This window comes from Danio aesculapii, chromosome 2 (genome assembly GCF_903798145.1).
Source record: "Danio aesculapii chromosome 2, fDanAes4.1, whole genome shotgun sequence".
Lineage (NCBI taxonomy): Eukaryota > Metazoa > Chordata > Actinopteri > Cypriniformes > Danionidae > Danio > Danio aesculapii.
In genome coordinates this window covers 41,934,701-41,949,769 of record NC_079436.1, presented here as the reverse complement: position 1 = coordinate 41,949,769, position 15,069 = coordinate 41,934,701, and the positions used below count along the sequence as shown (strand labels likewise).

At 37.9% G+C, this 15,069-nt stretch overlaps 2 protein-coding genes across 2 annotated transcripts; both read right to left on the bottom strand.

The window, feature by feature from the left end:
- Nucleotides 1-217: 217 nt before the first annotated feature.
- On the bottom strand, nucleotides 218-5,132 carry LOC130246621 (tripartite motif-containing protein 29). Its single transcript, XM_056479702.1, has 5 exons — nucleotides 4,182-5,132; nucleotides 3,854-3,949; nucleotides 3,417-3,650; nucleotides 3,167-3,320; nucleotides 218-1,750 (listed from the first exon to the last, which is right to left on the bottom strand). The coding sequence occupies exons 1-5, from the start codon at nucleotides 4,665-4,667 to the stop codon at nucleotides 1,563-1,565; spliced, it is 1,158 nt and encodes a 385-aa protein (XP_056335677.1). The 5' UTR covers nucleotides 4,668-5,132; the 3' UTR covers nucleotides 218-1,562.
- A 2,129-nt stretch (nucleotides 5,133-7,261) lies between these two features.
- ftr03 (finTRIM family, member 3) lies at nucleotides 7,262-14,840 on the bottom strand. The gene is made up of 6 exons (XM_056479650.1): nucleotides 14,112-14,840; nucleotides 13,777-13,863; nucleotides 12,007-12,240; nucleotides 11,771-11,924; nucleotides 11,575-11,634; nucleotides 7,262-9,869 (listed from the first exon to the last, which is right to left on the bottom strand). The coding sequence occupies exons 1-6, from the start codon at nucleotides 14,682-14,684 to the stop codon at nucleotides 9,349-9,351; spliced, it is 1,629 nt and encodes a 542-aa protein (XP_056335625.1). The 5' UTR covers nucleotides 14,685-14,840; the 3' UTR covers nucleotides 7,262-9,348.
- Between the last annotated feature and the right edge of the window lie 229 nt (nucleotides 14,841-15,069).

The following is a 15,069-nucleotide window of genomic DNA, read 5'->3' as shown; positions in this document are numbered from 1 at the left end:
CAGCAAGGCTCATGTCACGCCAATAAATGTGCATCATGTAAACAGCAGTCAGTCAGAGAAGAAATATTAAAAGATGAAAAGTGTGTAAACTGGAGAGATCAGGAGATGGTAAGATGACAAACTTTGCTCCTTGTCCAAAAGTACATCTCGTTGTACGTTTTCGAGCATCTCATGAGTAGGCCCACACAAAATCTGCGCGCACATTTTTAGCCCATCATTAATTCTGTTTATTTACTTGTGTAAATGTGTGTAAATCTATATTTATTCAGTTTTTCATTAATTACAGTAATATTATTGACTAATATAAAAATGTTCTTCTGATTTATGTACAATGCAGTTTGTACAGTAATATTTTCTGTCTTTTAGTAGAGATATTATATGGGAGATTTGCTTTGTTTACCAAATAAAGTGGATCTAATTGGATTTGCATTTTAAACATTAAATAAAAGTTAAAAAGATATTATTTTTTATTTCACATATTAAGGTTTTAGTTATGATACTCCCAAAATAATTCTGCAGAAATCCACAGATTTTTACCAAAATTCTCCGCAGAAATAGCAAAAAACGTCTGCAGATTCTGTCTGGCCCTACTCATGAGGCTTAAAACAGTTAAAGACCTATGCTGGAACATTTTTCATAACTGACAAGATGCAGAAATCAACCACAGTGATGCTGCAAATATGCGAGTAAGAACATAAGACTGTGGTTTAGGAACTGACAGTGTGAAACGCATGTTAAAGGTCTTGTGGAATTAAAATAAAGTGTTTAGATGTTAGTATCAGCATGTCAATTTTAAGGATATCTATTAGCTAGTGTGCTCCAAAGAAGAGACAAATTTGCATTTAGAGGATATAAACATCCCAAGCTTGCATTCTGTCACTTAACTAAATAGATCAACAATTTTGACATCATACTTCAGTTTCTCATCAAATCTTCTCACCAAATCAAATGCTCTCTAGTATCTGACCCACCCCCTTCGAGATGCTTTTCATTAATCTCAGCCTCTCTCATAGGACGAGCTGTGATAAAAAAATAAATAAAGGAAACACTATTGGCTGTTTTTGGGCTGGAGCTACTACATGCCCCACCCTGTCTTCGTGTATCAGTTGAGATTACATCAAAAATCAAATAAATAAGGCACATTTCAAAGCACTTCACATGACTTTTAATCAATACCCATGATTGTTTGTTAACCCCAGGCATAGAATGAGCAGTGTGAGACTACAGATAACACAGGATTCAGTTTATCCAGAATTTAGGATGTTTAACCATGCATGGTTAAATATTTCAAGTGTGAAAAGCTCTCATGTTGCACACCTCTTTTCAAGAGTCCTTTAAAACTCTGTACACAGGTGAATGTAGTCAGAACAACATATAATGGCAACATTCAACAACATTTTGCCTCTAATTTGAGAGAATTATGACAGGTCAAAATGATAATCATTATCCCTGGCTAGTCATTTTAATTGTCTAACAGGTGGAATCCTCTGTAAAGAAGGGGAAATAGTATCTTCCATAGGATGTCCACAATCATTCACAGGATCCTTTATCAACCACAATGACTACTGTTGCACTGATGTTACCAAAGAACCATGTGGATGAAGTGCTCCATTGGCCACTATGGAGCGAGGTTGTCCCTGTGTATAGCGTTGTTTCTCAGATCGCCCCACAGATGTTGGTTGAATGGTTGTTTCATACACCAATTGCTGTAACCCTGGCCGATCAGACTCATTGCTTCCCTCCAATTTCTCTGAAATGGATTGAGAAACACATGGTTTTAAAGATTTATAATTTATTAACAACTTTATTGGCTCTTTCCAGGGTGCAAATTTCAGGAGCATTTAATATTAATAATTAAAATAATAGGTAGTATAAATATACATTTGACCACCCCTATAACAATTCATACCATTGTGAATGCATGATCTTGAAATTAGATGTAATAGATGCACAAATCTACGGTTAGGAGGTAGGGCTTAAATTCACTGTTCACTCACAGCAAATCCATTCATCCCCCAACATTAAGTAAAGCACCAGGCCAGCAGTAATTTAAATTATAAATAATAAATACAAAATAGTAGTAGTAAATAGTAGTTAAAAAGGGGATAAATTGTCACACTGGTGCACCTGTGACCAAGACAGCGGTCTTTGTGATGAGTCAAGAGCCATGTTATTCAGGGTAATGTTATCATTACCCACCAAGAAGGACTAACCACATCCAACAAGAGTAACTGTGTACGCAAGAGAAAGCTGTCTGAAATGGTTGCCTGGTGCTTTCTTGTTTACCTCAAAACTGTTCAACTAGAGCTCCACAACCTTCGGTTTCAATGGTGCCAGCAGCAAAAATCTTGGGACAATGTGAAACATGTATTGTTTACCGTCACTATTTTTCACACATCTGGGAGAGTTACGGTGTGGAGAAGCCCCCAAAAAGCATAGCACACAGACTGTTGCATGCCCAGTGTGAAGCATGGAGGCGGATCAGTGATAGTTTGGACTGCAATATCATTACATTCTCTATGCCCAACACTTGTGTTTGACTGCCAAGAACACCCGATTCTTTGGGACCATGTACACCCAATGGTTCAAACATTATATCCTGAAGGTAGTGCAGCAACACCATTCACAGAGTGATTTGATGAACATGAAAGTGAAGTTGAACATCTCCCATGGCCTGCACAGTCACCAGATCTGAATATTATTGAGCCACTTTGGGGTGTTTTGGAGGAATGTTTTTCCACCAGCATCACATAGTGACCTGGTCACTATTCTGCAAGAAGAATGGCTGAAAATCCCTATGACCACTGAGCAGGACTTGTATCTGTCATCGCAAGATGAAGTGATGCTGTACTGGCCAAAAAAGAGGCCCTACACCATACTAATAAAAAACTGTGGTCTAAAATAAGGTGTTTCAGTTTCATTGTCCAACCCCTGTATATCTCATTCATCCACAGCAAGGAAAGCTTGAATTTCAAGCTTGAGTAATATTGTAGAATCATCTGTGTCGTTCTCAATTCATAGAGTAGCAAACAGGCATAACACCAAAAAAATGCAATGTCCCGAGGCATTGATCCAGCATGTCATGATCCCTAGACAGCAACATTATACAATATTATGTTAATAATACTGACACTTCTAAGACTAAATTAATACTTCAATACTTTACCTATCCCAGATATGTTTTCTGGTCCTTCTTTAAAAGCCTGCTGCAGTTTCTCTTTCACCTGAGAGACCATCATTCTAAAATCACCAAAAGAGGGAAGAGAACTGATGCTGGATGAGTCTGTAGATCCTGGAGAAACAGCGAGAGACTGGAAACTCTACACAGACACAAAAAACACAACAACAGGAATATCAGAAAAACAGACACCTATATATTATTAAACACAAAGTGCTGTTTGTCAGATCTGTATTACTTGGAGGAAATAGATGTGATGGTCTGTGCCTGAAAGCTGCTGCAGCTCAGTGTTTCTCCTCTTCAGATCATCGATCTCCTGCTCCAGTCCCTTCAGTCGTCCTTCAGCTTCACTCACTGCAGCCTTTTCCTGATCTCTGATCAGCTGTGTCACCTCAGAGCGGCTTCTCTCAATGAAATGGATGAACTCATTAAACATCCTCTCAGTGTCCTCCACTGCTGCCTGTGCAGAGCGCTGTTAGGACACACAGAGAGAAGCAGAATCAGTCATTCACTCAGCTCTTAATGTTGCCTCATAGCCTGTTCTCTACAGGGGCTTCAGTGGGACTCAAAGTGCTCCAGCACTGGGCTCCTCATTGACTGACTGCAGGACAGTCCTAACTGAGTCTCAAACAGCTCTTCCAGCAGCCAGCAGTTGATCTTCTGCTCAAAACTCACCTTGTGAGACTCTAAAGCCGCTCTCAGCTCCTCACGCTCCTTCTGGCTCTCCTGGATTCTCTGTTGGAGTTTGCTCTGGCTCTCTGTCAAGTGTTTCTGCAGAACAGAGAATTTCTAATAAACCACAGTAATATAAAAACTGAATGACACAATTATAATTTCAAGATCCAATTCCTTTCTTAAAATGTTTTATACGTTCATATCTCCAATGCAGAGGTGACAAAGAAGCTGTTATTTGTTCATTTTCATACAGTAAAAATGCAATGTGCCGTAAAAAAAAAAACGTTTATTAAATTAGAAATATGTTAGTACCTTGCTGTTTTTTTACCTGTTTCTCTGCTCTCTCTTCAGCTGGTAATACAGTTTCATGGGTTTTGTGTTTATTCATTAAGCACAGCATGCAAATACAGCACTGGTCAGTTCGGCAGTACATTTCTAGCAGTCTGTCATGTTGAGGGCAGATCATCTCCTGCAGTCGTCCAGTGGCATCAGTCACTTTGTGTCGCTTTCCAGGGTGAATTTCCTCATGTTGTTCAAAGTGAAGCTGACAATAAGATTCCAGACACACTAGACAGGACTTCACAGCTTTATATTTTCTCCCAGTACAAACATCACACTCCACATCTACAGATTCAGAGTTAAACTGAGCAGGACGAGCAGTTTGTAGTTTGCTCTTCCTGATATTTTCCAGCACTTCAGCCATTATAGTGTTTTTACCTAAAGCAGGTCTTGCGGTGAAGGTCTGTCTGCACTGAGGGCAGCTGTAGACTCCCTTCTGATTATCCTGATCCCAGTAGCCTGAAATACAGCTCATACAGTAACTGTGTCCACAGGGAATGGCCACTGGATCCTTCAGTAGATCCTAACAGATTGAACATCTGAATTGATCCTGAGCCAAATAAACACTGGATTTTGCCATTCTACCGCTCGAACAAAAGCTCGACAACCTGTTCAAAAGCCAGAAAAAGTAAAACAGAAAGCAGGCAAAACAAAACCACCACGTAAAGCCCGCGCAAATGGAACAGGAAGAAGATGAGTTTCACTTTTAATGAACAGAAAGAAAATAAGAGGCAAACAAGGAGCACTCGATCTGCCAATCTATATTTGTTTTAAAACAGTGTATCCCGGTTAATTTTGTCCGACTTGCCACCTACGTCACCGTCACATAAAGCATCACCATACGTTCACACCGAAAGCGGCGAGAGCGTCAAAGTAGCCGGAAGTCATTCATTTTCTATGAGAGGCGGCGGCGATAAAAGGCGGAGAGCAGCGCCGCGCATTTTCGCCTGTGTGGGCGTCGAGGAGAGTTGAAATCAAGTCAACTTTATGGTAATGAGCTAAGTGGAGGAACTATGACGTCACTTTGTAGGCGAATCGGCTGCTAGCATAAAACTGGTTCCCTCGATAAAATTCCCTCGATTTTCCTATAGGCTTTTCGAAGATTGCAAATAATAAGCTCTGTGTTCAAACACAGTTCATTGCACTTACACGTTTTGTCCAGCCGGATAATCCTCACATGAAAATTTTGGATCTTAAATGCAAACGCAAGAATTGAAAAGCTAACATTAGGCTACAAACGGCCTACACTGCCCTCGGGGCGCTCGTCTGTGACGTCAGCATCACCCTGCTACAGACAACTTTTCTCTTATTTTTAGAAATATGGTCCATGACAAAGAGTTAATCTCTCTGTTTATTATATTATAATGCACGCTATATATTATAAACAAATAAATACGTAAATACACATGGACCTACGTGCCTTTTGGACGTGCGTTTTTACGTGGGAAATACATGTTTTGATTTGTTGTAAAAGTTTTAAAACTATGTATAAATGTGCCTACATAATATTATCATAAAACATATTTAAATAAGCGTATCGCTCGCGTGCACACAGCCTGCTTACCTTAACAAACGACAGAAATGAGGCGTGAAGTTAAATGTGTTCAGATGAAGAAAAAAAAAACGAAAAATCACTTGATCACGTTAAAATTACAGGTAATATTTATATATTTTTACACATTTATTCAAACGTTTGCATTACTGTGAGCAGGAAAGAGACATGCTGCACTGGTAAGCGATATCTTTATAATATCGTTTAATTAAAATAAATGATAAACAAATTAATCTGTCTTGACTGCCTTTACAAGTGAAGGCAATATCTACACTATGAAATCCCAATTAGAAAAACACTACAAACTATAAAATAAAATATTTAAAAAAAAATTATAATCTGGATCTTTTGTGAAATTTCTATTAAAAGCGTAGCTCATTTATTTTGGAAATGTCCTTTTCAATCTTTTTGGATCGATGTGAATGCTTTCATTATTCAAAATCATTTCTCTCATTATACTTTAATTACAGGCTACCTAAATGTCCTTATTAATTCCCTTTGTTGAAAATGAACTCGTTTTTAGAGACTTTATTTTTTTTTGTACTGTAACTCTTTTGTTGTTATTAGAATAAACAAATAATTGCTCACAGCATGTGATTGGTCATCATGACTGCAGTAAACTGTGAGCCTTGAAATGTCCGACCTGACAGCTCCTGAGCTCATAAATGCATTAAAATTGGTAAAGGAAGAAGAATGTGTTGCGTTTTTTACATGGTTTTGACCGCGATATGTGAATAGCCCATAAAGAGTTAACCTGAGAGATACATTACAAGCGATTACAACTTACAACACACAATACATATACTACAGAAAACAAGGAGGCAACCATTTTCATCACACTTACAGGTTGTGATCTGGAGGAAGAAGAAACTAATCCATATGAATTGTGTACTGAAGTTCCTGTCAAGGTCTGACAAAGTCCTATACATTAATAGTCTCTGGTGCTGATCCTTCCTTTAATAACAAATAGCTGGCAAATCCCACATTGCAGTGTAGGTTATTGTATTAATCATCAGAAAAATGACAGGAACAAACACAGCACAAGGTTGGCTATACTGTAGTGGTGTTGTGAAAATGAACTTCTACTAATCCTTTATAACCCACAGCCGCATCTCTGGCCTTCTCTCAGTAATCGTAATCTTCCCCTCCCCCCTCTTTGCTAGTGTCTGAAGGGAAAGGCTTGTTCACGTTTCACCAAATCCAGCACCTTATATTTGCCGATGTCTCGTATTAACGTTGATACGAGCCAGCAAAAGAGAGGCTGGAGCTCAGCTCTGCCCAAGTGGCTCTGCAGTGAGCACCACTTGGCAAAAGATTCAGACACAAGACCATTTATTCAACTCTGAGTCGACTCTTTCTTTTAAGAATCAATAGTTTTGAACATGGTGCACTTTCAGATTTAAACCTCAGCTGAATGTTTTCATTCACTTAGAGCTGTGTTACACACTGCATGGAGGGTATTTTTCAAAAACAAAACATGAAGACCACAGCAATTTTAATAAACTGTTTTAATGAAAGAGCCTAAATGAATATAGAACTACTGGATGGCAAATTTACAGAAAAAAGCACAAAAAACAACAACAACAACAACAACAGATCTCATCAACCTACCGAAAGCAAACAAACAATAGAAATATCCCACAACAAATATCATTAACATTACACTAATATTGGTAAAATATATCTATCAAATGGTACATATATCTACCAGAGAAACTGTGCAATGTGAAACTTGACACTTGCATACACCGATATATCAGTGTTTATATCCAACTATCAACTGTTATCTAAGAACTTCTGTGATAGTTTAATACTTGTAACAGAAATAATTATAGTGTTATTTTTAAAGGACTCGAGCAGTTTTATACTATACATGATGATCGAGTCAAAAGCAGATCTGAATGTACATTGTGATCATAATTGTCAAATGTTTAATAGACATGTAAACTGTTGTAATTCTGGAACAAGTTTGCAATTCTGAAATGTTGCAAGATCTTAACAATTAAAGTTTTTCTTGATTGCTTTGATGCAGCCGTCAGCTGAACCTCCACATTTTTAAAACAGTTAAGACACATGCCCAAGCATTGGCACATTGTGTTTGCAAAAGAGGTAACCTTGCCAAAACTTTTAAAAATGCAACAAAAGCAAACGTTGCCTTCAAAAACAACACAACTTGCAAACAAGTATATGAGCTTTTTCAATCATTAAACAATGGGCAACAAAATATAAAACATAGCACAAATCAGCGCACCATTGCTTGTCATTGTTGCCTATTGCCATTTGTTGTATTTCTATATTGGCCATCTCAAATTTGCCTTTTTGCCAAGAAGTGGGTCCAGAATAAGAAATGCTTTGATGCAATTTTTATTGAATCCATAGATTTAGTTTTTTCAAACTGTGGCTGAAAAATGAAATGCTGTAAATAATACATAAAATACAGTATATTTAAACCAAAATACAGTAAAATATATTGGCATATAAGACAAAGCCACTCTTCACCTCCTCCACACATGCTGGCAAAAAAACAACAATAACTTGTCACCTTTTAATAAGGCCTGCAGACTGAAAAAGAGTGTCAAACAGGTGCTTTGATGATTTCATACTGACTTTGGTAGTTGAATTTGTACACTGTTTGGACAGTCCCAATCTCATATTGGAGTGAAATAAACACAAGTCTCTTTTTAAAAATTCGGAAAAATTTGGATGTTAAAATAGGACCCAAATCAGAGTGATTAAGAGGCCCACTGCAACATGACGTAGGAGTGCAGTTTCCCCGCTCACCGAATTGACTGACAGAAAACAGAAACAGAAACAGACACGCATTTGGGAACGGTGGGCGGGCAGAAGCAGCTCATTTTCATTTAAAGCCACAGGCTACAAAAACAGCTATACTGTAGTCCAGGGATGTCCAAACTTGGTCCTGGAGGGCCGGTGTCCTGCATAGTTTAACTCCAACTTGCCTCAACACACCTTCCTGGAAGTTCAATATACCCAGAAAGAGCTTAATTAGCTGGTTCAGGTGTGTTTAATTGGGGTTGGAACTAAAATATGTAGGACAAGGGCCCTCCAGGTCTGAGTTTGGGCACCCCTTCGGCAGTCAGACACCAAAATGGGCCTATTCTGGAGGCTATAGTAAATAATCTAATGGGTATTTTGAGCTGGAAATTTACAGACACATTCTGGAGACACCAAAGGCTTACATATACTCAAAAAGTACACACAGTTTCATATACAAATAATTAATAAACATTTAAATTGAAACCAAAATGATAAAATTTTCAAGAAAATAAACTAGTCTTGAAAATACTAATGTCTAAATTAATCTATAGGAAGAAGGGAGATTATCCTAGTCAAAAAGAATCTTATTTTTTAATAGTTAGATGGTTTGTATTTGTTTATCGTAGCTAAAACAATGGAGTTTGGACTGCTTGACTGACATCTGTGTTAACAGCATTGCAAAAAGATGGGGAAACTGAGCCAATCCAATGAGAAATAGTGAGAATGTGCCTTCTGCTCTGTTTAGTTTCTTTAACCAGGTCAAAGCATTCAAAAAAACTGTAACCAACCAGCTCTAATGAAAAAGCACGGAATTTGTAAAAGTCTGTCATGCTTGATCACACAATTTTACTTGTGACTCGTTGGAAACGCCAAACCCAGGGTAGAGCGGCTTAGTGAATGTGGTGTGGACTCTGTGAATGAGGCTCATTGTGTCAGAGACTCTGTAGAAGGACAGGGTTCCTGCATTGTGATCCACATACACTCCTATTTTAGATGAGCTGGACACTACTGGCAGTATAGACTCTATATTATTGTACCTAAATAAACATTTAGTGTCAGAGCAGTACAAACTCCAGGACTCATCATTACATCCAAACTTGCACTCACTTCCCTGTCCCTTCCTTCTGATGCTCTTATAAGCCACTGATACATACATTCCTTTGCCACTCCGCTCCACCTCCCAGTAACAGCGTCCACGCACACTCTCTTTACACAGCAGCTGAGCAAAACCATCAAATCTGTCTGGATGATCAGGAGTTTTCTTCATTCTAGTCACCACTCTGTTCCCCTCAGACAGCCTCAGGGATTTATAAGCTGTGTTGGAGTCCAGTGTCAGCTGCTGGTAATCTGGAAACCATTAAAACAGCAGATTAACCACTTTTTTTAATCAGTGAAATGTAATGGCTTCAATGTAATTGAACATCACACTTGACCCAAAGATTTTTTGTTTGTCTTTTAATTGATCATAACATCAAAAATGTTACTTAGTTAGAAAGTCATTTAATTTTTTTTCGTTTTGAAGATTATATTGCATTTTCTGCCAAATATTGTTTATATACACAATTGTGTTGTATGCTTAATTCTGTACATGTTTACACATACAAAGTATATTTCACACATTTATTAAGGATCTTTTTATATCAGTTCTGATATAACAACAGTTTAACATTAATAAAAGATTCTGCACACTATGACTGGGGTGATGCGGTGGCGCAGTAGAAAGTGCTGGTACCTCACAGCAAGAAGGTCCCTGGTTTGAGCCTCGGCTGGGTCAGTTGGCATTTCTGTGTGGAGTTTGCATGTTCACCTCGCATTCGTGTGGGTTTCCTCCGGTTGTTTGACAGCTTTTATAGTTCTGGTTGCTTTTCAACTTGAACATCCTTTAAAGGTTCTATCTGTCTATTTATATTTGTGTATGTAATTACCCAATTAAATTAAAAGGTTTAAAATAAAAACATTTCTTATATATTTTATTTATATAGACTAATAATATATATTATTTTATATAACATTCATATATTTTCATTTCAGCTTGGTCCCTTTATTAATCTGTGTTTGCCAGAGCGGAATGAACCAGCATATGTTTTATGCAGCGGACGCCCTTCCAGCTGCAACCCATCACTGGGAAACATCCATACACTCTCATTCACACACATACACTATGGTGAAATTAGCCTACCCAATTCACCTGTAACGCATGTCTTTGGACTGTGGGGGAAACCGGAGCACCCGGAGGAAACCCATGCGAACGCAGGGAGAACATGCAAACTCCACAAAGAAATGCCAACAGACCCAGCCGAGGCTTGAACCAGCGACCTTCTTGCTGTGAGGCAACAGCACTACCTACTGCGCCACTACATCGCCCATTTTATATAACATATGTTCATAATTGGACAGATTTAATACCTCTATTAATCACATTCTTTCTATATTTCTTCATAAGCTTTGCAATAACCTGATTTGTGATAAATATGTTTGTGAAATTTTTTTGTATGTTTGCGCGAGTGTTACTTGGGTGTTTATACATGCATTGAGTTTAGGCATTGGGGCTATATCCCAGTATAGGTGTGTTTGCATGCAGTGAGTTTGTGTATGTGCGTGTGTTGTTGTGGGTGTATTTGCAAAGATCGAGTTTATATGAATGTGCGAGTGTATATAGGTTTGCATGCTGCGAGTTTTTATGTATGTACGTTTAATAAGGGTGTTTATGCAATGATGGAGTTTATATGTATGTGCGTGTGTATGTGGGTGTATGTATGCGTCAAGTTTATATGTATAGATGCAAGATTTATATATGTTGTTTTGATTATCCAATAGTATAGATGTATATGCGAGTAATTTATAGGTGTATATGCACATGTTTTATGAGTGTGTGATAAGTGAAGTTTGATTATATTTTTCTAATTTTACTAATCTATATATTAATCTATATTTATAATCGTTTTTTACATTTCAGGCAGATTCATAATCTGCCTGAAGTGTACCTAACTCTGTCCATGTCTGTATGCTTGTTTAGAAAAAACAAAAAATAAATAACTTGGAAAAAACTTACACTGTAGAAACTTTTTCCTTCTCTCGTATTCAGGGGTGGAAATCACACTGATGTTTCTCACTACGGAAACCAACAAACATCTTCATGTAAAAATGTAAAAGATTTTATCCACCTGTCATTCTAAACAGTAGCTGTGGAAGTATATTGTTCAAAATATTGACACTTCTGAGGCTAATTTATATCTTCAATACTTTACCTATGCGCAATATGTTTTCTTTCTCTTCCTTCAAAGAGTTCTGCAGCTTTTCTTTCACCCGAGAAACAAACATTTTAAATTTATCAAAAGAGAGACGAGAACTGATGCTGGATGAGTCTGTAGATCCAGGAGGAACAGAGAGAGACTGGAAACTCTACACAAACACAAAAGACACAACAACAGGGATATCAGACAATCACAATTTTAAACATAATGTGCTGTCAGAGCTGTGTTACCTGGAGGAAATGGATGTCATTGTCCGTGTGTGAAAGCTGCTCCAGCTCAGCACTTCTCCTCCTCAGATCGGTTATCGCCTGCTCCAGTTGCTCCAGTCGTCCTTTAGCTCCACTCACTGCAGCCTTTTCCTGATCTCTGATCAGCTGTGTCACCTCAGAGCGGCTTCTCTCAATGGATCGGATGAGCTCAGTAAAGATCCTCTCAGTGTCCTCCACTGCTGTCTGTGCAGAGCGCTGTTAGGACACACGAAGAGAGAAGCAGCAGAATCAGTCATTGACTCAGCTCTTACTGCTGCCTCACACAGAGGTAAATGATTCTTATGTCTTTATGGTCTATATGTTAGGCTAGCATTCTCAGACTGTGAAACATATATCTAAGCGTCTCAAAAGCTTGAAATGACAAAGCTTGGGCTACATCATACATAGAACCAGGAATTTGTTTCACCTTGGGAATTTACTTTTCTACTATTGTGCTGAATGGTTCTTTTTTGCTTAACCATCACAGAAATGGTCGAATCATACTTTATTTGTATAGCACTATAAAACAACATGAATGTTGTCCAATGTGCTTTACACACAGGTCAAATACACAAATGATTGGGGAATTGATTGACAGATGCCATGTTTCTATGATAACATGTATACATATGTGAACAGGTTTTTTGCAAACAAACTGGGATAAAAACATCTGTTCCAACTCTGTGATTTTTAAGTTTAAATCATTTTTAAAACAGAGCATGTTTGTAATAAAGAGAGTAAAATTGCTGTGTAATTCTTAACCACTATAATCACCATGACCGCATGGTGTCAGCAAATGCGCATATATATGTATGTGTGTGTGTGTGTGTACTAAAACGGCATTTGTGTGAGACTCATCATTTCAGTAAGGCTTGAATAAACTCCACCACAAATACATCAAATAAACTTACTAGGTATTTTTGACTAATGAGCTGTATTTCAGCTTCATCTGATTCTGTCTCTATCACTGACTGCTGTTTATCTGACGTAACGCAGGAGAAGCAGACATGTACATAGGAACGGTGGGCAAGTAGAACCAGATCTTTTTCATTTAAAGCCACAGGCTACAAAAAAGCTACACTGCGTCTCAAAAGCTTGAAATGACAAAGCTTGAGCTACATCATACAATGAACAAGGAATTTCATCTTAGGAATTTACTTTTCTACTATCGTGCTGAATGGTTCTCTTTGCTTAACCATCATGGAAATGGTCAAGTCATACTTTATTTGTATCGCACGTTAAAACAATATGAATGCTGGCCAAAGTGCTTCATAGACAGGTCAAATACACAAATGATTTGGGAAAAGAACAGTATTTTATCTTTTATTTATTTATAAACAAAAATAATAACATTTTAAAAGATCTGTCCAAAACTGTGAATAACTGTGTCCAAGTGCCTAGAAAGGGTTTAAACTTTCTTAATCACTTTAGTTGGAAAAAGCTGGCCCTGACAACAGTTTATTTGTTTGTCAAATTTCAATTCAGAATCAAAGATGACCCCCAGAGTTTTGACATACGAGTTTTTTTTACTGTAAAAACCCCAAGAGAACACAATTTTTCAAACTGCAATTTGGAGCCAAACAAAATCAGCTGATTAGGTTCATGTAACTGATTTAGGTTCATGTAACTGGAGAAACTATTCATCCATGCACAGTTTAATTTCAAATTGACAAATTATTGTCATAAGCTCCATAGACTGACTGGAGGAAACAGCTCTTACAGCAGCCAGCAATTGATCTGCTCAAAACTCACCTTGTGAGACTTTACAGCCGCTCTCAGCTCCTCACACTCCTTCTGTTTCTCCTGGATTCTCTGCTGGAGTATCTTGTTAAAATGTTTCTGTAAAACAAAGAAATTAGAGTAAACCACTGTGATATATAAACCTGAATGACACAAAAGGTTTATGAACATAACAGTAACAATTTAAATATGCTCAAAAAAAAAAAACTTTTTATATCTCCTCTGTAAATAGAGAAGCTGTTATAAGGTAATTGCCATAATGTCAATAAATTGCAATGGCATCGTTTGAAAAAGCTTATCATTAGGGCAGAACTGCAAGTACTTCGCAATTTGTTGTTATTTTATACCTGCTTCTGTGCTTTTTCTTCAGCTGGTAATACAGTTTCATGGGTTTTGTGTTCATTCATCAAGCACAGCATGCAAATACAGCGCTGGTCAGTTCTGCAGTACATTTCTAGCAGTCTGTCATGTTGAGGGCAGATCATCGTCTCCTGCAGTCGTCCAGTGGCATCAGTCACTTTGTGTCGCTTTCTAGAGTGAATTTCCTCGTGTTGTTCAAAGTGAGCCTGGCAGTAAGATTCCAGACACACTAGACAAGATTTAACAGCTTTCCCAATACAGACATCACACTCCACATCTCTAGATAGTTTTCTCTTCCTGATATTTTCCACCACTTCAGCCAGTATGGTGTTTTTCCCTAAAGAAGGTCTTGGGGTGAAGGTCTGTCTGCACTGAGGGCAGCTGTAGACTCCCCTCTGCCCATCCTGATCCCAGCAGCCTGAAATACAGCTCATACAGTAACTGTGTCCACAGGGAATGGCCACTGGATCCTTCAATAGATCCAGGCAGATTGAACAGTTGAACTGATCCTGAGCGAAAGAAACACTGGATTTAGCCGCCATTTTACTAAGATCAGACATGTTAAAACAGAAAGTAAAGTAGGTAAGCCGAGCAAACGGAAAAGGAAGGCGATACCTCTGAGTTTACTGAACTGAAGGAGGAACTACAGAGATAAAACTTTACTGTAGCCCGAGAAATGCTTTGTATAGCGCTGCATATAAAATGTATTCTTGTGTGTTTATCATTTATCATTAAACAAAAAAAAAAACTAAGAATACATCGAGCTGATTCATTGTACATCAGCGTTACTCTGCTGCCATCTGTTGGACCAGTTATTCCACTCCGGTCATTAGAACTTGAAGTTAATTTAAATTTTGCATTTGATTACGAGCTTCTATTTTTCATTGAGAGACTGAGAGAAAGTTGAATTAATTTTCAAATCTCACAATTTCAGTGTGAAGGTGA

Excerpts from the sequence above, each read along its gene's own strand:
- LOC130246621 (XM_056479702.1), bottom strand. The coding sequence starts at position 4,667 with ATGAGCTGTATTTCAGGCTACTGGGATCAGGATAATCAGAAGGGAGTC. Across the intron at positions 3,651-3,853 it reads CGGCTTTAGAGTCTCACAAG|CGCTCTGCACAGGCAGCAGT; the intron begins GTGAGTTTTGAG and ends GTGTCCTAACAG. Across the intron at positions 1,751-3,166 it reads AGAAAACATATCTGGGATAG|AGAAATTGGAGGGAAGCAAT; the intron begins GTAAAGTATTGA and ends AATCCATTTCAG.
- ftr03 (XM_056479650.1), bottom strand. The coding sequence starts at position 14,684 with ATGTCTGATCTTAGTAAAATGGCGGCTAAATCCAGTGTTTCTTTCGCT. Across the intron at positions 11,635-11,770 it reads AGAAAACATATTGCGCATAG|TGAGAAACATCAGTGTGATT; the intron begins GTAAAGTATTGA and ends TGGTTTCCGTAG. Across the intron at positions 9,870-11,574 it reads AAGGAAAAAGTTTCTACAGT|ATTACCAGCAGCTGACACTG; the intron begins GTAAGTTTTTTC and ends AATGGTTTCCAG.